This window comes from Melospiza georgiana, chromosome 8, assembly GCF_028018845.1.
Source record: "Melospiza georgiana isolate bMelGeo1 chromosome 8, bMelGeo1.pri, whole genome shotgun sequence".
Taxonomy (NCBI): domain Eukaryota; kingdom Metazoa; phylum Chordata; class Aves; order Passeriformes; family Passerellidae; genus Melospiza; species Melospiza georgiana.
Window position 1 is genome coordinate 16,461,755 of NC_080437.1, and position 26,907 is coordinate 16,488,661.

Sequence of the window (26,907 nt, forward strand, 5' to 3'; positions counted from 1 at the left end):
TTTCTGTTGTTACTTTTACCACTGTACAACACTTGGTGCCAACTCTGCAATTGGACAGATTACCATAATGACATTTTTACTCAAAAGAAAAGAAAGATGACACATGCTTTCAATTTTACTGACCTAATTTTATCATCATACTGATAAAACTAAGTACTTATTATATTCTTATTTTGAAGGTCTGTAGGCTTTGTAATAGAAAGAAATTCAATGTTTTCAAGATAATTAGAATCTGATTATCTTATTTTATGTATTTACCATGCTAATGTTCAAACATTTGACTCTGCTGCAATAAAAATTTCACAAGATTCCGTTGTCTAAAAAATTTTAACATTTTCTCCTCCTCTTCCATGGAGTATCTACTTCTGCTGTTACTGTGAAATGCATTAAAGGCAGGTCACATGATTTCCCTCATGTCACCAAATGATGGCTCAATTAGGCAGATAAGAATCTACAGTCCTCAGCAGAAACACTCTTCTGCCCATTCTCAGCAGTATAAAGAAGCACTTAGGGACAGCACTAGTTCTGGGGAATGAATACTTGCTATCCTTTATATACACACTCATTGAAAATTTCTCTCTTTCTTCAGCAAAAATTGGTTTCTTCTTATTGTTGAAAATTTTCCATCAGTATTAGTTTGTAATTTTTTTCTACATTCAGTTGTCATTCACAATTAAAATAAATAAAATAATGAGGAATTTACATTTTAGCACATTAGTCTATTAATTCTAAGTTGGATTTTTTCCTCTTGGAAATAAGCTGTCTTAACAACTAAACAAATAGAAGGTATTTCACTTTGACTACAGTCTTCAAAGGACAGGGGAAATTCATATTTAAGGAACAAAGTTCATTCTTACCTTACTCTGCTGTGATCAATGACAGTATGCACAGCTATAAATGCCAGTATTGTCCTGGGTGCCCACAGTAGATGACAAGGTTGTCTCTGCTTCATTCCAATTACTCACACAATCTTCTAGATCCACTCCTGCCAACTGTTTTGCTAAATTTCTTTCTTTTAACCCCACTACTGTGAAGAGAAATCTATGAAAAATTCTGTGGTCTCTCACATCAGGTTATGCAGAGAACAAGACAGAGTATTCAGTACCACCCTCTTTCTCCCATTTCTTACATTTGCCTCATTCTTTACATTTTATGACTCTTTATAATGCTTAGCCTTTACTTTTCACAAAACACCTCAATGTTGTTCAGCACCAATTATACTCCATATGGTCTTTAAAAGACATGTTCAGAGGCATATGCTGAGGCATATTTCATGATAAATACTGTTAACTGCTGTTTCCCACCATTTTCAAATATGCAGGAAAGCATTGTTATATTGCATCTGGCAATACCATAGTTGGAAAAACTATTAGGAGCAGTGGCATTCTGTAAAACAACTTCTGTAACTTCAGCATAAAAAGTGGTAACAAGACACATCTTCTCATCTACACAACTTCAAGAGTGAGAATTGTTAGCCATCTACAAACCATGGGAAATCTGCTGACTTTGGAAGAGTTTGCAATATTTATGGACCATGAGGTCTGAGTATTCATGATGAATACTCACCAAGTGTTTATTAAATTATTTTGTTCAAGCAGCTAAATTATTTAGAAACATGAAAAAAACACATTATCCTTAACCAACACAGTCCTGCCAATAGAAACATGGTGCAAGTATGATTGGGAAGGTGAGAGCTCTTCTGCTGGGGCAGCAGCTGTTACAAAGCGCCTCCATATTAGGGTGCTTATGCCAGAAAGAAGTGTAAATCCCCAGGACAGTTTTCCACAGCACCTGCATCAGCAAAATCCTTCTATTATGGAAAAATTCTAAGGGCCTTTATCTTTTCTTTAAGTCAAACATTTGCGATGATTAGTACTGATGTTTTTATCTTGTTCATATTGCTAAAATGATGTTTTATCTGTCAAGCACTACCTGCTACCATGATGATCTGTATATTCCTTAGAAAGAGTCTCACATGCACTCTTCCAAATTATAAAAATTCTTCAAAACCAGCACTTATTCCTTATTCAAAGAATGTAGTATTTCCTTGAGCATTCTACCCTTAATTTAATGAAAAAGAAAAGAAGAAAGGAGGATCTTCTTTCTTTTGACCAAACCAGACAGTCTGAAGCACATTTACCAAGGTGACCTGGTGCACTGCTGATTGAACAGCAGCCTGACGACCAGGAGGATTAAAGCCACACCACAAAAACTCCTCAGCAGCTCCTTTCAAATGAACGTCCAGAGTCTGCTTTTGGGATCAGTCAACTCCTGTTTCAAATAAACCTGATAACAAACAAAGCTGGCAGGACTCAGCCCTTTGCCTCCTAAAGGGCCGAAGAATTTATCACAAAGTTGTGAAAAGCCCAATCTGCAAGGCATACTATTTATGTATTTAATGTATTGTCACTGAAAATCCATGCAGAAGCATTTTTGCAGTATTAGTTTTTTTACTGGTTTTTTGACTCCAAGTACACAATTACTGAGCACAAAAATCTTCTTGATACAAACTTTTAGGATATTGGTTAGCGATGCTGTAAAAGTATTTTTTCTTTCTAAAATGGTTTGTTTCTTGAAGAATCAAAAAGTAGCCTGCAGGTTCCTATCCTGTTATTTCAAAGCACCTGTAGCCTACAGTGAAGATCAATGCCCCTCAGCACAGGTTAAGTTTTGGGATAAGAAAGAGCATATTTGAATCCCCTTGCATTATGTGCATGCATATTTTAACATTCTGTAATTTTACTGCAAGTTACTGGCTTTGAAATATCATGTCCAAATGTTACCACTTCAATGCTCGTTTCAAAGCAAATCATTCACCATAATCATTTGCAAAAAAAAAAAAAAGTTTTGTATTTAAACAACTGCACTGTCCTTATTATAGAGGGAAATAACAAATGAAACTATAATTTTCACTTCAGACCAAGTAGTGGGCTATCATAAATAGCTTAGCTCTAAGCTTATGCAGTCTTTGCTGTTAAAGAAATAAACTTTCTTCATGTAAAACAGAGCACAGTTGGTGCAGAATTTGTATGTTTTTTGATGTAAAAGTCAATGACATAGATACAATACCTATTTCAGGGTTATGTAGACTATGACATTCCCTCATGTTAATGAGATCAAGTCCTTTATAAAAAAGAAGGAACCTCACATTTCAACCAACTGTACTCAAGACTGGTGACTACGAATTTATGATAAATTTTGGTAGGTAGGAAACAAAACAAACAAGTTTAACTCAATCTAGAAAACTCACAAATTTCAAGTTTTAGTCCTTAGAACAGTCTTAAATAATTGATTCTTTTAAAATGTTATCAGAGAAGTACTGAAACAAAAATTAACACAAGATAGAACCAATATTGTTTCAGAGCTTTTAATGCCTTGATTTGATGGTGCTTTAGTTTTGAGATTTTGCTCTAAGAAAGTTGACATGGTAACAGACAAAATTCTTATGCTCTCATAAGGAGAGCATCGAATAAAGCCTGACATGCAAGAGCAGCTACAGTAAAAATTTCCCTTCCAACTGAGTCACCTTACCACTTACAGTATGAAGTCTTCCCTTTTTAATTTACATTTAAATAAGTGTGTTAAGTCTGCCCAGACTTTATGTATGACTTGAGACTCAGCGTCCCTAAAGGCAGAGGCACCTGGGAGCAGAGGTCTCTGCAGTGAGCTGTGGGTGGCACAGCAGGTCCCTATCCCTTGTGAACACCAATTCTCAGCACTCCCCGGCCTGCTGCTAAGCCTGACTCAGTCTTTGCAGACAAGTAGCTTACAACCAAGAGACTGATTTAATATTTCAGTAGATTTACATATTCTATTAATGAAATAAAAGCATGCCCTTTCCCTTCTTCTCCCCACCCCCCTTTTAAAAAGCAATATACTTTTAAAAGGGTAATGCAATCACAACCATTATGTCAATGAAAATTACACGCTGGGTTTATCTCCATAGGTATCTGTCAAATACAAAGCGTGCACAACATCTTTGGGGTAATAATGATGTTTTATCATTTTAATTACAAACACTTTGAAAAAAATCCCTGAAGTGTACCAATTGGGGTGGTCTGAATTAACAGTAGCTTGATAGCCCAAGGGTAGCAAAAATAGATTGAGCTACCAAATTTCATAGTAGTTATAGCAGCTGTCTTCTTGCCTCAGGGAACCTGGGTATTTAACAAAGCAGACAGCTTGGCATTGGCATCTGATTAGTAATGTGGGTTTTGTTGGACAGAATATGCACAGTTCTATTGTCTCACTGCTTGGTTCGGAATTCAGAGAGCTATGGAATCATTTAGTTTTTACAGTTAGCTTCTGTGTATTCGCTTGCAGGTATTGTAGAAGGTTATTTTCTCACTTATCACTTGCTCCAAGTAGGGAATATTGTTTTGAAACGAGCAATGAAACATGACAGGATTTAAATGTCAGGGTCAGTTGCTTTCCCATTTCTGTGCCAAAATTTTGTTGAACCAACTGTGTAAGTTTTCCTAATTGGGCAGAAAAGTGAAGAAGGTGAAAGCCTTTTCTCCCCTTATCACAGAATTATTTGGAATTTAATATAATTGAGAAACATCATTTATTCTAGCCCAACTTTATATGGGAAAATTTCTCTTCACAAAAGAACTCTATGAGGTAAAATCCAGCTATTGGGGCTTCTGGGAGAGGGGACTGATTTTTATTTTTTTAATCTCACTGTAGCCTGACAGTTTGGATAACTACTGGGGTAGGAGAATGTCTGGTTCAAACCTAATCTGCTTAATAGCAAAAAATCTCAGTTAACATGCTTTATCTAAAAAGGTTTGATCTCAGGACATAACCTTAGCACATACAACAATATTACTCCAAGGTTTGTGTTTGAACTTCATACAGCCAAAAAGACCCCCCACGTGGCTCCTCTCTCTTTCATTCTTTAAGTATACATCACAAATTATTGGGGCTTGTTGGCAGAGTTCAAATCACTGAACTCATTGCAAATAGCCTACTTCAGCTAGAAGTACATTCTTTTACTCTATCAAATCCATCTGAGGTAATAAGACTTGATGTTTTATTCAACAGAGCTGAGGAAAATTGTTGCACAATAGGTTAATTCAAAATGGCAGCATAGAAAATGCATCTGTCAGTGGGGATCAAATTACAGGGCAAGCTCCTCTCAATGCTTAGAAAAACAAGTCTGCAGTTCTACAGATTATGTGCATGTGTGTGTTTAAAGGGGTGGGAAAGGAGCTAAATATCTGAGCTAACCTCCAATTAAAGTCAATCATAAAAACAGCCAATTTAATGAGTACGGATTTCTTTGGGTAATTATAACACCAACCACTTTTTTTCTCCCTCTCTTTTAAATCTGTAATTCTGCCTTCTTTTTATTGCTTGCTTTGTCATTAATCGCCTCAGGAACTTGATTTCCTAGCAACAGACTCTGCCACCAAACATTTGGCTCCTTTTCAACATTTTCTTTGTGAAAAATGGCACTGCTATTGCCGCCTGGCTGTTGCAGCTAGACTGGCTGTGTAAGTGTTCTAATAAGGCATTCTTCGAAAAAACCACACAAAAATCACATGATAAAAGGAGCGATGACTGAACTTCACTAATTACTGTGCTGAAGAAACATATCTGCAATTTAAAGGCTACTGGGGTAGGAGGAGAAGGACTGAAAAGAAAATATGTATGTTCTTCATCTTAAAAAATACAATTAATAACATAGAGGTGAACATTTAGAACTAAATATTTTTACAATGTTACACAGATTGTCCTTAATTTTATTCTATAGAAACAGGAGGTACAACCTTCCTTAAAAGCTGATGACGTATTTTTCACCATAAAGTACAAAGCATTCACTTCGAAGAATGGCATCTTGAAAAGCAAATTTCACAATAAAAAATAAGAAAGAAGTTTCTCATTCATTTTTTCACATAAGTTACTTGAGAAAACACTAAGAAAATAGGTTATGCATGAGAAGTTATACCTGAAATGGTAGCATAATGCACTCCCTAAATATATCACAGGATGACACATTATGTGGCTGGTTTAGACACAGCTTTTTTGTATTTTCATCAAAGAAATAAAGCTGTGGGTTTCTGTATTTATGAGAGAGGAAGGCCTTTTTCCCCATATTTGCTTTGGAAGCCAGTAAATGGCAGATTTACTTCCTGGTTAGATACAGAGCCTACCATCTCTCCACAATAAATGCATCCCACTTCAGCTGTGATTTCCAGAAAACACAATGCCTCAAGACGGTGGGTTTCAGTAAGGGGATGTTATCCCAGGCCACAACTAACTGTTGCTAGCTGCACTTTCTTCTCTATGGCTAAGATACTCAGTATGGTGTTTTCCTGGCCATAAAACCTATTCATCATTGTGAGAAACAGTTTTGCATGTCAAATGGCATAACACACTGGTGCCAGAGCACTATGGCAAAGTTATCAATGGGAAAAAACTATTGTGAAGTTATTCAAACAAATGTCTTTTTTAAGGGATATTTTGCTTCCTGCCAGTGTCTTGTTTCCTGTGATGCACACACAGACCTAGCACATCTCAAAGGAAAAAGCCTATCAAAATCCATTGTAAGTTATCATACTCATCATAGCAGTAAATTACAATAAAAATGCATTCACTGAATATGCCTCTAAAAGGAAGAGAAAACACAAAAGAAATTTCATTTATACTTACATTGTTGTAATAATCAGCATTTTTTCTCAAGTAGAATAGCCAAACTCCATGTAAAATACTGTAGAAAGTTATTTAAGCTTTGCTACTCATTACTGACACCAAGCTTATGTTTTGACAGACTCATGTTGAATCCAGATAATTCCTCCATCAAGCCCACTACACTACCACAGTATCTCTCTGCTTAGACAAGCACTTGGGCATTAAAAGAAAATCAATATAAAAATACCACACTGTTTGTTGAAACAGACCAGGGTGGTTGGAGTTTTAAAAATTTCTCCAGCAGATAGGTGCGGTGCATTGGGTTCATTATGACTTGCTGTAATAAATGACATTCCCTCCTGGAAACTTGGCCTAAGCTCAGAATTCCTGGTATTTATCAGAACTGTCATTATCATCAAAATAAGCTACACTTGATATTAGCTTTGAAAGCACAGAAGATACTGAAGGTGCTGAATGTAGCTCCACTGTGGGCTAACAAATCTAAGCAGCATTAGAAAATTTTATAATCAATGTGGTACAACTGAAGGGCATCATCACTGAGAAACTTCAAGTATTTGCTATGCAGAAGTAGGAGAAGAAAACAGTTGAAACTTTTACAGATCATGAAATAACAGCAAAATAACCAAGATGATCTTCTTGGGTTTTGGAAGCTCCTTTAATGATCCATTCTAGGCTAAGACTCACATTACCACAGATTGGGAACACAACTGCAGTCAATATTGCCATTTCAGATGCTCAGTAAAGTAAAGTTCTTGGGAAACAAAAAAAACCTAAAAAAAATAACCCAACTGAAGCACAGAAGGAACTTTCAAGAAGAAACACATTACTTCAGCACCAAGAAAATATGAGCATCAAATGCCAGTGTTTCATCCACCTCATAATCAACAACTGCAAACATTGAACAAATGCAGGTGTTGGACCAAAGGACAAACTGAGTAAAACTAAATAACTGGCTGAAATAAGGATGGCTAACTGGAAGAGGAGAAAGCACATACCTGGGAAACCATCACACTTGTAAACAATCATGTTCATGTACAGAGAGAAAGTTAAAATTCAGTTATCTGTATGAGCAAGCCATATGGATTAATTGATACAGTTAAGATTTCACAAGGTTAAGTGCAGCTTTTAATGAAGGAAAGCATTTTCTCCTTTTCCATTTTCTTCCCATTATGGAAGAAAAAATTCAAAATTTCTTACTTATATACAGTAACAAAGACTTACCCATTGAAGTCAATTGACTAAAATTCTTCTCAATTTTTTCTGCTCTTCTAAGTAACTCTTATCAACAGATTTTTTTTAACCAAAACCACTGACAATAAAAATATCTTTGCATTTCAGGCCTTTGTAAAATATGAAAATTACCAGCTGTATACTGCAAGTTGCGTTAATAATGTCAAAATGTTTGTGTGCAATGTTAAAGAAGCTGAACACCAGCAACTCCCACAGATGCTTCTTAAAATAAGACAAGGTGCACAAATATGGAGTTTTATCACCCAAGTTTGTAAGATGCAACTCTGACACTTATGATTTCTAAAATGCAAGTCCTGACAGCAAGCACAAACTCACAGAGTAAAAAAAAGCAAAAGGAAAAAAAAAAGAGAAAAAAATTAACTTGCCTGTTCCTCCCCCAAATTTACAATTAGCTTCATGTTGTGTCCCACTCACAGCTCCAGAGACCGAATGACAGTGTTTCATGCTATCATGACTCTGAACTTATTCTGAAATAAGGGAAATGTCTGAGGAAGAGACATCTTCTAGCCTCAGTAGGAACCAAATAAAATTCCTCACAGTGAATTCTAATCAGACACCAGCAGCACAGCTAGCTGATGCACAGTGAAATGAATATGACAGACTGGAAGATATTATGTCAATGGTATAAATTACCACAAGTATAGGCATTATGTCTGGAGAAGGGAAAGAAATTGCATAGAGTTTGACAGTACATGTAGCCTATCTTAAATGATTCAAAATAGAGTAATTTTAAAGGATTAAAATACACCTTCAAAGTTTACTATCTTTGAGAAAGCTGGGGAAGCCTCTGTATTTTGCTTCTATCTGTGATTTACTAGGTCCTATTCTCTGCTAGCCTTTCTATAATTTGTCTGCTGGATCTGATTACCAGATGGCTAAAATAAATGTATTGTGTTCATTCATGGTAACAGAAGTTGTTTTTAAGGGTTTTGTCAGGGCTTCACTATCTTTTCCTTTGTACCTACTCCTCCCTCTGTGAATTGATTAGATATCAGAGCTAAGTTTCACATGAGGGTCATTCTGCTGAATGCTGCATTGAAAAGCTTATTATGTGTTCTAGGAAGCATATACAGATGACCACAGGATATCAGAGACCTGTCCTAAAGCAACAACTGCCCAGTTCTGCCAAGAAAATAGATTGCTTGATAATCTCAGGACATGGATTTCCAGAATAAGTATCTGTCACGGACATACACTCTAATGCAATCCCAGAAATAGGTGACAGTTGGATTGAAAGAAGGAAATTAAAAGCAACATATGCACAGTGCAAAGTCAAGGAAGGTAACAAAACTAAAGTGAAGACAGACAATAGCAGACAAATTAATGACTCAGAGCTACCCTCTACCTCAGGAGTGGTAATTGCTCACTACATAGTTTTGTTTAATCTGGTAATCACTACAAACCCACAAGAAAAGAAGCTAAATGAAAGAAAAGGGCATGCGCACACTATAACATGAAGAACCATGGATGGTTCTACACTTCTCCTCTCCTTCATATTACATATGAAGGAATTACATATTCAATCTGTAATCTGAAGTGATAATACTGTCCTAGAAATCTGAGTGACCCTGTCCTTGAATGCTTTTGCTATACATGTGAAAAAAGTTCTTCACTCAAAACATCTCCTGCAATCATATACTTCCCTAATCTGAATTTCATATAGTAAATATATAATACCATTTATCAGCAGTTCAATTTAATTTTTTTATCCATTATAACATGCTCATCTTGAGGTTTATTTTCAGTTTAGTACAATGATTCTCTGACTCCCAGACAAAGTCTGGATGTTGTAGAACTCGCATCTGAGAAAAATAATTTTTAATATATACAAGAATCAGTGTAGTGAATCACCTAGTCAAAATTTAAGTGATCTAACTGACTGAACACACAAGAGTGACTTCAGAACTGAAATAAGAGGACGGTTTTATCTTAAAAAGTACAAATCTGTTTAGCACCTCATGTAATGCTTCACAGTTTTCCTGAAGCATCTCCACTAAGTTAAATGTTTCCAAATTGTACATTGGAATTTTCATTGGGAATGATATACAGGCATGGGAAAATTTTAAAAAAAAAGGCATTCCCAAACTTAGTGCAGTAAAACTTTTGGGAATATTTATCGTTCCTCTTTATTTAAACTGTACTCTTAGTCTTCCAAAATTTTTCAGCCAACAGCAGTAATTCCCAAGCATGGCATTTGAAAAATAAAGACCTCAGAACATGTGAAAAAAACAGCAATAAAAAATAAGTAGACAATACACCTACAAATATTTTAACCACAGCACAAACACATGGTCATAACAGCAGGACGTATTTTCTTTGTACACTGAGAAGGTTGTAAGTATTTTTTGACACTTATAAAGGGGCAGTCTTGGCCTACACAGGAATCCATAACAACCATGTAAAGCCTACAGCAGTGCACACTAACTGTCTGTAAGAGACATTAACACTACCTAAAAGAAGTAACTGTATTTTCAATGAACTAGTTCCTCCTGGACAATCAATTTTTTACACTTCTTGCCAGCTGTTCCCATATAGCTTAGGTAGCAGAATGGAAAGAGTTGTCATACAGAACCCACATATTACATGCATGTTATGAGGTTTTAATCTGTTTTAGACTTCTGTGTTTGTTAATTTTGACCAGTCATATCCATTTGAGAGCAAGGTGAAAACAAATTCATCACTTCTATATAGGCAAGACATAATCTACACAAACACATTTATCTAGCTTGATTCATTCTGGATGGAAAAAAAAGAATACTAATTGTGAATCTACTAATGCCCCATCCTCAAACCCCCCCTTTATTCCAAAAGCAAGATTAAATCATTAAAATCAGTTTGCCCCACCACCCACATTTAAGAGATTTGTCAAAATCATTGTTTCTGAAATATTGAGTTATAAGGTGCCACAGTAATTACTATGGAATAAATAGCAATTAAGATTGTTCACACAAATAAGCTCAAACTGTTTGCAGTGAATAATTATGCTAATAGTGTTTTTCTACATAATTTGTGCATCCTTCACAACGATTTACTAGAAAATGTGAAATGTAAATTTGATGCATTACTACAAAAGCCCTGAAAATATGTTTAGGTCTTATGATTTTTCCCATCAATTTAAGTGAACATACAGCTAAAACATTCTTCTGCATTCATACATCTGATTTTGAAGAAAACAAATACTGAACTTGAAGCAGTCATTTTCTTTCCTTGTCTTTCTATAAAATCATTCAAAACCACACCCAATAGTCACTGCTCAAACTTCAGGATACTGTAACACAAAATTTAGCATTTTGAAAGGGGCTGAACTTACTGCTATATAATAAACTTTGGCCTTTTCCACCAACTTCCAGTTCTTCTCCAAATCCAGATGCTTTTCCTTCTTATAGCAATTAGCAGCAGCAAGGTTAGCTACAAGAGACCTGAAAGTGATTAAATAACAGGAATTAGACCCTCTGTAAATAACAGTACTGCCAATTTTGCACAATGAACACAATGTCACAAAGATCCTACAGAACATAAAACCAATTAACAAGGAGCACCAAAAGCCACATATACTTTATTTGGCCATTTCATGAAAAATAAATAATATATTTAAATAATAGATTAAATATACTTGAAATTTATATTAAATAATGTATCTTGAATCCAACTACATAGTTTAGATAACCTATCACTATTATATTCTTCTGAAGGCACCTTTGTTGGATTTGAATCAACCTTAGTTTCATTCTGCGATCAACTCCCTCCATATGCTTTAGCATCTACACACTTTCATTGTAACTCCTCTAGCACCTAACACCTAAAGAAAAGTAATCACTCCAGTTTATCTTCTGAAAACTAGTTTCCCTCACTAGAAGCAAAAGGTTGATGTCTATGTAAGTCTTGCCATTTTAGTTTTCCAATGAACAGTTATATTATTGATAAAAGGGCTTGTTTTGGGGTTTTTCCCCCCCATTAGGTTCACATTTTCCTTTAGCAAATAAAAAAGGGTCAGGTTCCTACTTTTAGATGATGAACTGTTAAAAAAAACTTTGGCTTAGCTGTGGATTACTGGAAGACTACCAAAAACTCATTTGTACTTCCTTCTTTCCTAACAAGATATAACACAAGCTGTGGGACACAACTTCCATTACCAAGAACAAAAATACTTGTATCACATTGCCTCTGTTACATGCAAGATCCATTCTATTTTAAATCATCTTCTTCACCCACTTCATTCAGCCTTATGAAACACATAAAACTTACACACGTACTCCTAAAAAGGGGCCATAACAAGACCTCTACCTCTCCACTCTGGCTACCACGACCAAATTCTTCTATGCAGTTGTATTATGAGAATGTTTAATAACATGCAATATTTCAGAGAAAGGGCATTGGGAAACAGATAATTTCCACGCTAACATACAGAGCTTTAAATATAATTTTCAAAATTTAATAGTCAATATATGCCCTTTTAACATTATCACTATTTTGTGATATTTAAGTGCATTAGCCAGATAAATAATTTGTAATTATAGATACAACATTTGGCTATTGAAAACTTTGGCCTTCTCAAGGTGCATGAAACTGATGCTGTATACATCATCCTCTTCTGTACAAGTGCTACTACAATCCAGAGATAGCTCCAGGTGGGAGCAAAGTGCTCATTTGCTCTCACCAAGGTATGCTTCTGCCTCCAGGTGTAAGGAGGTAAATAAGTGAGACATTCTTTATTTAATCAAAAACAAACAAAAGACCAAAATGAAACTTTTATGAACAGTGCAAGTAACTCCTAGTAAACTTCCTGAAGTAATCATCACTGACAATCCTTGTCAGTTAAACAGATCACATATACAAAATGACAACAAAGTTAGACCAACTTTATCTGAATATATCAAAATTACTGTTGTGTCATTTCATCCCATCAGCAGATTTGGGGCTTATCTCTTTAATTCTAAAATCTAAATGCAATGAAAACTAATGTACATTTGGAATAGAGAAAAAAGGAAAAAAAAGAGAAAAAATTATGAACAATTACACTAAGCCTCTGCAGCATTATAAGTAACAGGGCAACAAGTTTCATTCTTCAGGGTATTACTATTTCAATGACAAGAAATCCAGTGGAGATCCAAGTGAATCCAAGAAAGACATGTGCATAACTGTGGTAATTTTCTGTAAATCAAACTTTAAAGCAAATTAATTCTTTCAGTTTTGGCAAACCCTAATATCCATCAAGGACACAGTTTGAAAAAAAAAAAAGAAATCTTGTCTGTCTACGTATGTTGCTAAGTGAAAAGCAATTCTGTTCCAAAAAACTGAGCAAAGACTTTCTATATGTTTCCTTTCACTTACCACATGCCCCTGAAACTATAAACCTAGCTCTGTGTGGCTACATCCAACTGGAGAGATGCTCTGCACATATGGGTAATAAAAGATTGCTACACTGACGACAAAGCAGTGAACTTTTCCAAATTAAAACTGCAAGTCTGACAGCACTCAGTTCAACATGTGGAGCACAGACTAGGTAGATATTTTTCAATGAAATACAGTAATTGGAGACAGCCAGAGTGCTTCAATCAAAACAGCTTCATGGAGACACTGTGCATGTGGTTATTTCTAAGCAGAAGGCACAAATCAAAGTCATAGACTATGACAGGGTGAAGGTATTACTTCAGAGTTTAATCACATGCTAGGATTTTCTTGAAAAGCTCTGAGAAAACAAAGCATATTAGTATTGCTAAACTAGAGAATTCAGGATGGTAGTCATACATCAGATCAGAACCCTTTCTTGCAAAAAGCTAGACAGAGTAAGCAGAAGTTAGAAACATTTATATCAGGGCATCTGGAACATAAATATATACAGCCACTTCCTAGGAAAACCAGGAGTGCTACTAAGTCAGGTGCTCCAAAAGAGACAAGAGAGCTGAGGAAGAAAGTTAGCACATATTGGAGTTAAGACAAGAGATTGATCAATAAAAATGTTATCAGATGGGACAAAGTTGAAGTGATTCTTAGCAATATATAGAATGTTAAAACCAAAAAAACAATCAGAGGGTAATTAAAGACTGAGAATAAACTTGCTCTCACAGGATGGACAATTGCACAATAAAGCCTTCAGCAGCAACCATCAGCTAGTTTTTCTTCTCCCAAGGAGCATGAACTCCCTGCCTCTCTCAAGCATCGACTGAGATGAAGCCACTGTCTAGTATGTGAGCAAATATTTGATATTAAGAAAAAAGAGTGGTTTATGCTAGCAAACCAAAAATACTGCTTATTAAGTCAAAGAAGTATTTTCAGACCTTCTTATGAACAAATTTACCTAAATTTTTACATTCCATTGAGATGCATGTGTTTTGTTTTTTTTTTTAATTCATACTGTGTGCCTACTGGCAGTCTTGACTTCAGTTTCCCATCATGTTATCTAGAAAATGGTGATTCCTGCAGCATGTATAGACAGGCACTGTATGACTGAAGGCAGAGAGAATCACAGAGCAAAAACATCTTTATTGCTTTTCTTCTCTTTGAAAAAGTGAATATGGATCTTGGAGATGAAGGGGGAAGTCTGTAGACATAATTAGTGTCAGAACTCCAGACGAAGATGAATGAACTTCCTTCCTCCACAGACTATGTGCATTCATTCCAGAGAGTAAGACATTATGTACAACATTAAACTGGGAGGGACAGGTTGATAAGCTAGAGGACAGGGCTGTCATTCAGTGGATCTGCAACAGCCTGAAGAATTGGGCTGGCAGAAAACTTGAAGGTAAAAGCAAAGTCACGCAGTTACACACAACAATAGAGACTGAATGCTGACAGGGTACTACACACTACACTACTTCTCTTTTTCAGAGAAGGACCTGGAGATGCTGGTGAACCAGGCTTGGAACATGAGTCAGCAGTGCGTGACACAGGGATGGTACATCACAATCAAGTGTATATGAGCAAACATGGAGAGAGGAAGACAAAGGAAGTTAAAGATCCAGAATGGAGGAGAACCTCTGTCTCCACACCTTATCTGGAGTTCTGTGTCCAGCTTTGACTTTTCCATTACAAGACACTAACACAGAGCAGTGAGTCCAGCAGTGGGCCATCAATATTATTAGGAGGCTGGAGCACTTAAATGCAGAATAGTTTTGGGTGAACATTAAGAACAGATACCTAAGGGAAGACCTTCCTTCTTTCTTCAAATATCTAATGAAAGTTTACAGAGGAGATGGAGCCACACTATTCTTGAACACAAGAAAGAACAGACACAAGCTGAAAGAAGGAATACTGCAACTGGGTACCATCAAAATAATTTCTCCCATGAAGAGCGATCAAACATTTGAAGAGTTTGCCCAGAGAGCTTGTGCAACCTCTATCCTTTGCGATATTCACAACCCAGCTGGACATGGCCGTGAAAAACCTGATCTACCTTTGAAGCTGCTCCTGCCTTCTGCAGGGGTTTATCTCAGATGCCTGCTCTAATTAAAGCTGTTCTAGAATTCTACATGTTATATAGAAAACATTTCCTCCTCTGACTCTCATTTCAGTTCATGTTGCTCTCTACCACCTTTTCTAACTCTACCCAGAACACTCACTAACTTCTCTGGAATTATGGTGTGGACTTTAATTAGGGAACTGCTATCTCACCTGAAAAAATTATACTAACTCCTGATACTGCTTTGAAAGGAAAAGAGCAGGTCCTCAGGACCAATGGCATTGAAAGCCACAGAGAGAAACCAAAAAGGGTAATGACAGATATTTTTATCTTATTCTGAGCCAAAAAGAAAATATTCTTTAGGGTAACTGATGCAATTTTCATTATTGATTCAGTATGTAGTATCAAAAAATTTAAATATTGTCAGAAGTCAGGGAGAGCTGAGGTGTGCCAGTAATGTCTCAAAATTAAGGCTAACCTGATTGGCTGCTTTAAAATCTCTGAAGAAATTGTCAGAAGGTAATCAACAAAGAAGCAGAATACAAGTTCAAGAGTTCTGAGTAGAGGGTGAAAGAATAAAGCAAAGGGCCATGTTCAAGAAAAATTAATAGCAAAAAAGTAACAAATAAAAACATGAAAGAAATTCAGAAGAAATTCTTAAAACATAGACAAACAGAATTATAGGTACTAGAAGAATTTCTCAAAAAGTGCAATAGCAAAACAAAAAGCTTTTTTCTTGTATAAAATTAAATTAACCCTTTCAATCTGGCTATATGCTGACAGCTATCAGCATATAGCTAAACTCAGTATCACCTGAGGCATATTCCTGGCTGGCAAATCAATTATAAGCCTTATGTACCAATCAGCTTGCACATAGGCTGCATAAACATACTTGTTAACCAACTGCTGTCTCCCACATATTTTCTCTCTCCAGAGCAAGTGGAAGGTATCAAGTTCAGGAAGAAGTAGTGTATTATTATCTCACACTTTCTGGTCACAGTACAACTGCTGTTCTCTGAAAGTATATTAATACTGCCCAACCCCAAACTATGGCCTAGGCAGTTCTGTGTCTCAAAACAGTGCTAACACTTTATCATTCAAATCACAATTTTTCAAGGCTGGATACTCCAAGCAAATTAGGCTACATTCACTATGCCAACTGCACCTGTACCTTCAGAAGATATCAAAAGCCCCTGACCTGTTATCACTAGTGATGCAGGCAGCACAGGTTCCTGTTGGCTGTTCACTCTGCTCATAATAATGGGCATCCACATGAGCCTCCTCAGCCTTCTTCTTCAAAATCTCTCCAAATTTATCCTTGCCAATGCACCCGAAGAAAGTTGCAGCTTTGTGAGGTTTCTGAATCATCCACTGCAGATTGGCAGAAGAAAAAAAACAAACCACAAAACAAAGTTAACATATCTGGTATATTATTTTTTCCATTTTTTCTCTCCACTCACCATATTTAACTCTATGCCTACATTTTGACTTAAAGAACACTTGTATGCCTGAAGTAAAAAACATCTTGTGAATCAAAGGAGGAAAGGGCAGCAAAGAAAACAAAACTTACTCTTAATGATCCCACTGAGCCTGAAACATCTAATGTAAAACCTAAATAAATGTAGCTCATGATAAATAAAGCATATTAGTACGTTTTTACAAGGTATACAAAAAGAAGTTCCTTGCTCAAAGGAGTTGCCTCTAAACTTACACTAAATCAAGCAACATACAGTATCTTCAAAGAAAAACTGTAGAAAATACAAAAGAAAAAAAGGAAAAAAATTGTCCACCGAACCCCTCCAAACAAATAAAATAAATAAATAAAAAGGGATAGCATATAAGAAAAGACATTTGAGAAACGTAAGCAACATTATGCAACATTCATAATATATATAAAAGCTAAGTGGTACAGAAAAAAATCATTTTGCCTTACACTTAATTGCATGCAAAAAGGAAATGCTCCCTCTTTACACTGTTAAACCACACATGAAAGTATCTAATCTCCAACTTTACTAAGAACAGCTCTGTCACTTGAATTGTAAAGAGAATAGATGCCCAGCGTTGTTAAGGTACCAGGTTATTTCATAAAGTTTTCATTGTATTAATAAAAAATGTATCATTCAGCTGTTAACATAACTCCATTTTGTGCTAAATTGAAAACCAGCATTTATCAGCAATGTGAAATCAAGAGTGAATCAAAAAAATAAATGTGAAGAAACAATCATAGGCCCTACTCTGCTGGTGGTGAGTCAGCCAACTGAAGTCATTATAATTCATTATAATTACAGTCAGCAAGCTTATCCACTCAATCTATAGTATGAATTAAAGGCTACAGCAATTTTCTGCTATACTAAAACCCTACTTATAATTGTTTCCTAATCAAGATTTAAATAAATGATAATGTCTCCATTTCAAAGCAGCATTCGTGGTAGCTGTGGGTTGTAGAAAGGTCAAGTAACTAAGTTGCAAATACATACTTAGTCACATCTTTATTATTACCAGCTCCAGAGGGAAGAGCAAGAGAGGAAAAAAAGTAAACCTTTGGTCATGTAAAGTCTTATTAATAAAGACAATGGTGGACAAAAGTTGCCAGGTCTCTTTCTTACAGCAATTTTGAATAAAGTTTAAGGAGAAAAAAGATTTTATCATCCAATGGTGGCAGCATTAAATCTCTCATTCATGAAATGCATATGCTCTGCTTATCCATTCCATACCACTCTAACACAAATTAAGAAAATCCCTAATAAGAGAGTTAATACATTTCATACAAGGATATCAATTACATCCTTGTATTTGACACACATTTGCACATACATAATAGCATTTGCACAGTGTTCATTTAGGATGCCTCAGGAACAGTAATCCTTTATATTTGGAGGTATGATTAAGTGGAACAGATAATTTAGAAAGATGAAAAGTTCTGTGACCAACTGTAAGTAAATATGGAACAAATTTCCACACGGGTAAGAACAGAAGTACCTGAAGGTTTGTGCCCCATGCAAGCATGCTTTACTATCACCAATAACAAGAATTAATAGAGATCACTATGAACAACATTTATCAAAGAATCGAACCCAAAAATATCTTCAAAAAACATAAGACTTCAAACTGCACTTTAAGCTTACAACATTTTATCATATGATACTACTTTATATATAAAGTCTGACAACATTTATAGCAGTAGTAACTAATATTTCACATAGATCTCTGAAAAAACAATTCCCATTCAAGTTTTGGCTATTGGCACCAGCTCAGTTTGAATCCAGATGTGATACATGCCATATATAAGCTCTCACAACCCTGATTTTAAATTTAAGTCAAGTTATACTTGAGAATTAAAAGTTATAATCCAGACTTTCCTGAGATGAATCTCTGTATGTGGTGCAGACTACTTCTTCCATCAGCAGTTCTACTCATATTCATGATTATTCAAAATACAGGTATTATATAGGATACTCCCACTGTATAGGTATTATTTTGAGTATATGAGTTAAGGAACACTGAGGAAGACAGCAAAGCAGTTCAGCAGTGTTTCTGCAGAGACCCTCTCACCACAGATCTCCAGTTACCAACAGTCCTTTGAATGATCTGCTCTTATTCCCACAGTAATGGTGGTGAGGTGCTGTCAGCTGCAGAACTCGCCCAAGCTGATCCTCCTCTCCTCAGCTAAAAGGCTACATATTAGTAACAGTAAAAGCAGACATCACATTACAGACTTGGTGAAACTGAATGATAGAAGCATCTCTCTCTGTGGTACACCACCGAAGTTGCACCTTGTGGAATGAGCCACAGCAGGCATCTTTTGCATACATGTGAAAAACACAAGAGAGGTTCTTCAAGGCAGGCACTTGGGGATTTTCTTTTTTTTTTTTTTTGACCCAGAACTTGATTTTAAGTTTGAATAACCTGATATGAAAAAACGGGCTTCTCTGGGCTATTTCACACACTGTTGTTATTAGTGACTCCTTGGCTAAAACTTTCTAAATGGGAATGGGAGTCAGTCATCAGGAGGTGTTTATCATTGTGAAGCAGCCATGCAGCCTTACAGCCAGTATCATATGCAGGCCAATAACAAACTGCACACATTAATGCCAGGTATATGGTTATAGAGACTGAAAATTAGTTTCATAGATTTATGCGAAATAGAAGATTTAATTGAATGAAAAAGACTCTCAACAGAAACAGAAAATGACCCAGCTCAGCGGGAATCAGCATAATGAGTTAATTATCCAGGGTTAGGCTAGGCAGAGAGGCAGCTACTAACAAACTGTATTGACAGTCTGGTCAGGAGAGGTTGGCACCTGGCCACACCATGAATCCTCACCAGCACCCAAGGGAATTTGAGGCTGCTAATGGACCAAAGACAGAAGTGTCAAAAGTAGGAACTTATCATGAAAGAACACGACAGCCTCAGGAGCGGGGTATCACACAGGAAACTCAAGGAGGGTTTATGAAATCTAATGTGTTTCTCTGCTCTAAAGTTTTCTTCTGTCAATACAGCTTGGACATCAGGTACACACAAGGACAGGTCCTGACCTTTTCAGTTAGCATAAACATCTGTGACAGAGAAAGGAGCACAGGAAATAGAACACCTTTCAGACTTCTCTTGAGTTAAACAGATTGCATTTTCCTCACATTTTTCTTGCATGCACTCTGATGAATGAAAAGAAAACTTTTAATTTCAATTATTTTTTTATATTTATGCCTTGCCTTTAGCACAAACCTGTCTTAAAATTCAGCTGATTTCAAAATAAGCATAATCTAATATTAGGTTCATCTAATATCCCTACAGACTGTACAGATTGTTTCTTACAATCAAATACCGAGGCCAGTACTTGCAAAAGAAGCCAGCACCCTGGCTGCTCCAAGACACACTAGAGGGTGACAAAATACTTCTCTCCTTATTTTCATGAGGTTAACTTGGGTTCACAGTAGCAGGACTATCTGTTCATGTGATTTTTGATGATCAGAGTTGAAGATGATGAACTTTCTGGCAAGCTTTAGCTATCAGAGAAGTGTAAGAACCTTTGTGTTCCAGGGAGTGGGTGGTAATTGCAGAGAACAGCACCATCTTTTCTTGCAAGATGTTGAGATGCCAAGAAAACTTGGTAACAAGAAAAGCTTCTGAAGAGTTGTGACTTTGAGACTGCCTGGAGTGAACTATGTCCCACTCTTTCACTTCCTCAGACTCAAAGATGTAGTACACCTATTTCCCACTTTTGTCTGATTAGAAAATGGCTTTTGGAAACAATCTTTCTCCTTTCTTCTGAGTTACAGAAGCACTCCTAGAAGCACTTCTAACACTAGAAGTGACTTGACTTTGATTGGATACTCAGTGCTGCCTTTTGAGAACCAATATCCCTCCACAACCCCCTGCCCCCCCCCCCAAAAAAAAAAAAGAAAAAGCCCCTTCATATTATGTGAAAGAAAATCAGTGGCCTTATACAATTAGAGAAAGGGAAAGTTCTTAACTTTGAATTGCCCAGGCTTATGCTATTTATGTTGAGAATGCCATGCTTCTGCCACAGGAGCAGAATCCAGTATGCCCTACCACAACATTTGATCTGCATTTGAAGCTTTTCTTTGCTGTTCTTGCAAACCTCATTGTAGAGGAGGACCCCACTAATTTACCTCACTGTCTTCAGTTGCAAAGACACTCTCCTTACTAAAGGAGAGTTTTCTTCTGCTGGGTCTCAGTACACATTACCATAAGACTTAAAAAAGAAACATCCTACAGATGAATCCTAGAGCAGCTTTACAGCCTTCTGTCTATAACAAAGATCTTTCAGAAATTATTTCATTTTACTCCAACTCTCTGCTTTGCTTTAAGTGCCACCATTAACAGGACAACACTGATAACTGGAACAAGGAGGCTGATGAAGACACTCACAACCACATTGTTCTCTGCCTGAGCTCCTGAATTAATTTTTTAAGTGGCAGCTAGTAGTGCATTTCCACATCTGTCAGTCATCATAAACTAACAACGCCAAAGCATCCAAAGCTTTGCTTAGACTGACATACCTTCTCTGCACACTGGAGTTTTCAGCTGTGGACTTGAATCCCAAATGCCTAGGAACTGCCAACACAACAGGAAGCATTATGCCCCTTCACAGTGAAGGATCTTCAAAACTCATTAACACTGAATACAGACATCTGAAGTGCATCTGAAGTACGTTATTTGAAGTTGGACTCTTCTCTGCATGACCTGTCAAATCTGATCTTATTTTAAATTGCAGTTCACAGAGGAGAGGACTCCAAGGACCTAAAATTAGCTAAGATTTAAGATGCCTGCTAAAATCTAAACTAAACAATGTGAGCAACTACTAATGAAGTGTAAATCAAAACAGGGATGGAGTATCGCTTACTTTTATATTCTAGATTTTAGAATGAGTCCACATATTTTTCAAAATGTTTTACCTGTCTGTTGTGCCCCTCACCAACTGTGTCTCTGTGATGTCCAACCACCAATATATATACAGTCCATTCAATCCCTGCCCATTAAAACCCCTTTGAAACAGTTTTATGAATACTTTAGATGTTAAAGGAAATTAAATCACAACTCATCTTAGATGGCCATATAAAATGAGAGCACATGGGATCAAAAATTAAATAATATATCTTAAAAACTCAGAAGCCTGATAATATGCAAAACAATACTAAAAAAAGAAAGTGTCACTGTTCCAAGTGAGCTCACTTATTTTTTGTGTATGATATGATTCACCTAGGGCTCAAAAGAAATGCAATAGTACGTTACCATTGCACATTTAATTTCACATTCATTTAAAATCCCTACCATTGGGAGAGAATGAGAAGTGCAAGAGTGAGAAAAAAAACACAAGGCTCAAGAAGAAATTATGCAAAGACATTCATTCACTACCTTCCATCAGCAGATTGATGCCCAGGCAGTGTCTGAGTGGCCCAAGGCCACTTAGAAAAACACTCCCTCCCTTCCAGTTTTATTGCTGGCCATATTCTATGTGGCCTGGATTATCTCCTTGGTCAGCTGTCCTGACTGTGTGCCTTCAAAACTTCTTTCCCTCTACACAGTCTACTTGCTGGGGGCAGCAGAGTGAAAAAAACAGAGAAGGCCTTGATGCTGTGCAAACACTGTTCAGCAATAGCTAAACCATTGCTGTGTTAAATAACACAGGTGACCAACCTAAACCCAGAACCATATGGGCTGCTATGAAAAATTAACTTCATTCCCAGCAGACCCAGTACACCTAACCCCAGAATCACTGTTATGAGACAACACCAGCAAGACCCTGGGAGACAGAGGAGTTACTACAGTTTGTTTCAATACCTTTGCAACTTTCTTCCTTTCTCTTATTTTCATTGATAGATTTTTAAACATTGCAACAGCTATTATCACATAGTGGCCATAAAAGAAAAAAAATGGGAAAAAGAAAAAATAAGCTTATCTTTGTAAAAGCAGGCTTGTGAAAAGGAGGCCTATGTCCTGTACAGTAATTCTTCCACCATTAGCTGAAGCTGCCAAATCTTGCATGAGGAAGTGATATTGTTAAAATGCATGACAACACCCTCAAGCAACTTCCAGTCAAATTAGATAAAAGTGATAACATTTTTTTAAGGAAATGACTATTTAAAGCCTTTCACTGAGACCAATATCTAAATCTTTTCAGCATTTGACTCAACATGTGTGATACAAATCCCTGCACAGGAACGTCTATTAGTTTTAACATGGTGCCACAAGAGCCTTTTGCTACAGCTTTTCAAATTAAGATGCCTATCAAAATATTAATCATTCAGGAGCAGAACTGCATTCACTTCTACATTTACAAACAAATGTAACAAACTGCCTCTAAAAAAAAGTTCTATAACCCAAATAACTATTTTCAGTGCTGCTATTCTTCTGTATTCTGTTTCCTATTCATCATTGCTCTTCATCTGCTTGTTCACTGTTTTATTTTTAGTCTAGCTTGTAAGCTTCTTGCTGTACAAGGAAATACAAGCATATTTTCTGTAATTAAACATTTAGTAGCCATATTCCAAAGTTTCAATGTGATCAAAAGCAAGTGCTCTTTTTTACTGCTCCCTTTAAGTAACACTTAATTCCAACCTACCTTACTCCATCACACTCTTATGCTGTATTTATAATGTTACAGTTCTGCCTCAAATACCTGAAATGCTGTAGCCTCTCTTCTGAAGGTTAATTTGTGTTATCTGAGGCTAAAGGCAGAATGCCTCCTGCAAGGCCTCACAGGGCACACAACTGAGACACAGTTGGCCTTGCGTCCTATTCCCATTTGAAGGGCAGAGTCACCAACTACAGCCCCACTGCCCAATCTGATGTGTCATCCCTGTCCTCAAACTCTGTGCATTCCCTTCCCAAATCCAGGTAAAAGATGACAGACATACAGAACAGGGCTGGTCACACCAGTTCTTCATCACTGTCACAGATGACAGCTACCTGAAGGGTATCACAACAGAAAGAATTCCAGATTTACTTGGGACTCTTCTGCAGCTGTTGCAGTGTATACAACTATTTATTTAAAAAATTACCAATATTGCAAAGCTGTGCATGAAGTAAGGATTAAGAGTATCTTTATCAGTAAAAAAATCCAAATTTACCAACATCCTTCTTGAAGACTGGGTGTGAAATAATGAAAAGTGGCAAATAAAGTACAACAGAGAGTGTTGTTCCTCCCTGGTCAGAAGCAGCGGTGTTCAGATGTGAATAGAAGGATATAAAAACATTAAAATGGAACATCATGCCCAGATAGAGTGAGACAGAATCACTGGGCAACTGTAAGGTACTGTTAATGCCTCAGCCTACTTGTAAAGAATTAGCACTTCAAATAAATTTTAAAAACTGATAAGCAATTTAAAAATACCTTAAAATTCAGTGTAGAACATTGTATATGTATTTAGGTACTATTCTATAAGTGAAGCTGATGCTGGTGAAAAGTGACATTTTTAGGATATTTCATGTATGATTTTGCATATCTGTAACAGAAAAACAAAACTTCCTTTTCAAAACCCATGCATATGTCAGCCACACTCCCCTGCTAAATGATGTGCAGTCTCAATGAATACACCCACACTCAGAAAAGGACAGCATAAAATCCACAAGTGGTGAGACTTCTTTCATTGTCTGGCAGCACAGAATTCACATAGCACAAACTGTAAACAGCTGCCTATCAGTTTCTATCAGCAACAGTATCAAAAACAGATGGCAAAGGTCAAGTCAAAGTTTATTGACAATGATGAACTTGGACAACCTCTATTAAATTACTTCTTCCTTTAAGGTGTATGTGATCAAAGCAGCAGAGAGATTTTCACTCAGTCACATAACAAGCTATTTGTTGAGATTGAAACATCTGGTCAATATCTTCTAACACTGCAATTTCATGCACAGTTAGCAATAGGGTACATTTCTTTTCTTCTTCTTACAGGGTCCATAAGGGTGGCACATATGGCTGATCATTTCATTCAAAAAGGTTTCAATTCCAGGCATTACATACAATTGTCTCTATGCTTTATAGTATTTTAAGTCTACCTACCATCGTTTTCCATCATCACTGCTGTCTGCTCTACTCTTTGCTATAAAAGCCCACAAATATGACAGAGCACTTAAAGCTTAAAAGCTTTTGACTACTGGAGTTAGAAAGCAGTAAAGGCAAGGGAGTTTTTAAGGTGGCAGGTCTTCATCTATCTGTTGTCAAGAATTCCCAGTGCATTAAACTATTTACCAAAGCTCTCGTAACACAGATTATAATTTTTGTTGTAATGGCAAATCTTTTCTTTTTAAGGCATGCCAGAGCAATTGGAAATCACCCTTTTTACTAATTTATAAATTATTATACATTTTACAAACATAACATACATCGTATTTCAAGAAAATGTGTGCTAGTTATAAAAATTTGACGAAACATAAATCCTGTTTCTCAATCTGAAGTAGGAAAAAGACACTAAATGTGATCTACCTCAAAGGCTAAAAAATGCTTGCCTTTAAAATTATGCATCTATGTTGCCACAGCAACAAGTACTGGGTAATGTAAAATGTACTTCACCCTCCCATTTCTAAATCCCAATCTTTTTGGACAAAGAATGAAGGAGGGCTAGTTGCAAGCCTGCCTACACAAAGTACATTTCAAAGAATTTGCCTTTACTACTAAACAGCCTTCTCTTTTATTCAGTGAATATTTATTTGATTTCCACATCTTGTTCCCACAGTGACTGACTCCAAGTAGTATTTGAACCATAGAAGTTTACCTGGCAGTTGTAGGAAGACACTGATTCTAAAACTCTTTACTATAAGGATGCATCACGCCCAGATGTTGCACCAAAGGCACAATGGAGACGTGGGCTTGGAAGGAAAGCAGTAGATAATCTCCATGAGGGAAAAATGTACAAAATGCTTGAACAGAGACATCCTTGAGATGCCACTGAAGATACCTCAGGAGTGTGTTGACTTTTGGCACGATGGCATCTCTTCAGGAGATCTATTCTGAAGGAATGGGATATAACCTAGATCTAACAACAACAACCAAACAAAAAACCAACCAACCAAACAAAACCAAATTAAACAAAACCAGGATAGTCCACTAGAAACTGATGGGTTTCATGTAAATGCCAAGATATGGCCTGTAGGTAACAGAGCATCTTTTCAGGTTGCAAACATGAGCCTAAGAGCCTGTCACCCCATGCCACAAAGACAGACAATCCAGTCAGGAAAGCGACCAATAACATCACCTAGCACTAACAGCATCAGTGTAGAAATTAAGTAATTAGCCAGATTTTAACTGGGTTTTTTAATAAAAGTTCAAAACAAGGAAGGTTTCAGGAGCTCCACACAAATTCAGAACTGATGGTATTAGCACTACTGAATTGCAATATTTTCCCAAAGAAACAGAAAACCATCACACCCAGTAGCAAAGAGTACAAATTCAGCCTCAACTCTATCGTATATATCCAGTAAGGCTTACAGCATTGTGGTGGAGCATTCCATCTAAGCTGATATGGAGTTTATTTCTTCCAGAGTTAATAAACAAGCTTCTCCAAAAGAGAATAGGAGAAAAGAAGTTTTTAAAAAAAGATTAATATAGGGTGTCTTCCCTCTAACTTCAAGGCTTTCTCTTACTGGACTATGAGCCCTCTGACAGACCAAGTTAAAACATTGGAAAGGTGACATTAGGCTTTGAGTCGATCCTTTTAGGAATTAGAATTTCAGGATTGGCCTCTCCTAATTGTTGTACCATATACTTCATCCACAGTTCCACATGGAAATGCTCCCCCTCCAAAGTTCAACATTCTTAAGAAATGATTCCTCATTTAAGAAAGAAAAATGTGAATCAACTGAAAAATCACTGCCTCAGGACAGGCAAATCCCAGAAAAGCCTTTGGATTCCTCACGTGTGACTTGCAACCACATTTAGTTGGAAATGCTCTGTGTCCACCAAACCTGTGACTGGAACAGCCCAAGCTGAGATTCCAGGGGAATACTGGTCCACAGTGTGCAAGTGAACAATGCTTTGGAGAACTCATACATGCTCTCAAAAATAATAAAACTGGCATAGTATTCCTAATGGGAAGTACTCCCTCAAAATTAGAATGTTTTGTTATCAAAGCAAATCCAT

The 26,907-nt window shown here is 36.6% G+C and overlaps 1 protein-coding gene across 2 annotated transcripts in view; it reads right to left on the bottom strand.

Moving 5' to 3' along the window:
• Positions 1-26,907, bottom strand: part of ADK (adenosine kinase) — a 265,882-nt gene that overhangs the window by 129,964 nt on the left and 109,011 nt on the right. For both annotated transcript variants that reach the window (XM_058028956.1, XM_058028957.1), the window contains exons 5-6: positions 16,506-16,678; positions 11,219-11,327 (exon numbers count right to left, since the gene is read on the bottom strand). In XM_058028956.1, coding sequence (XP_057884939.1) covers positions 11,219-11,327; positions 16,506-16,678 — 282 coding nt within the window. The remainder of the gene's footprint in view (positions 1-11,218; positions 11,328-16,505; positions 16,679-26,907) is intronic.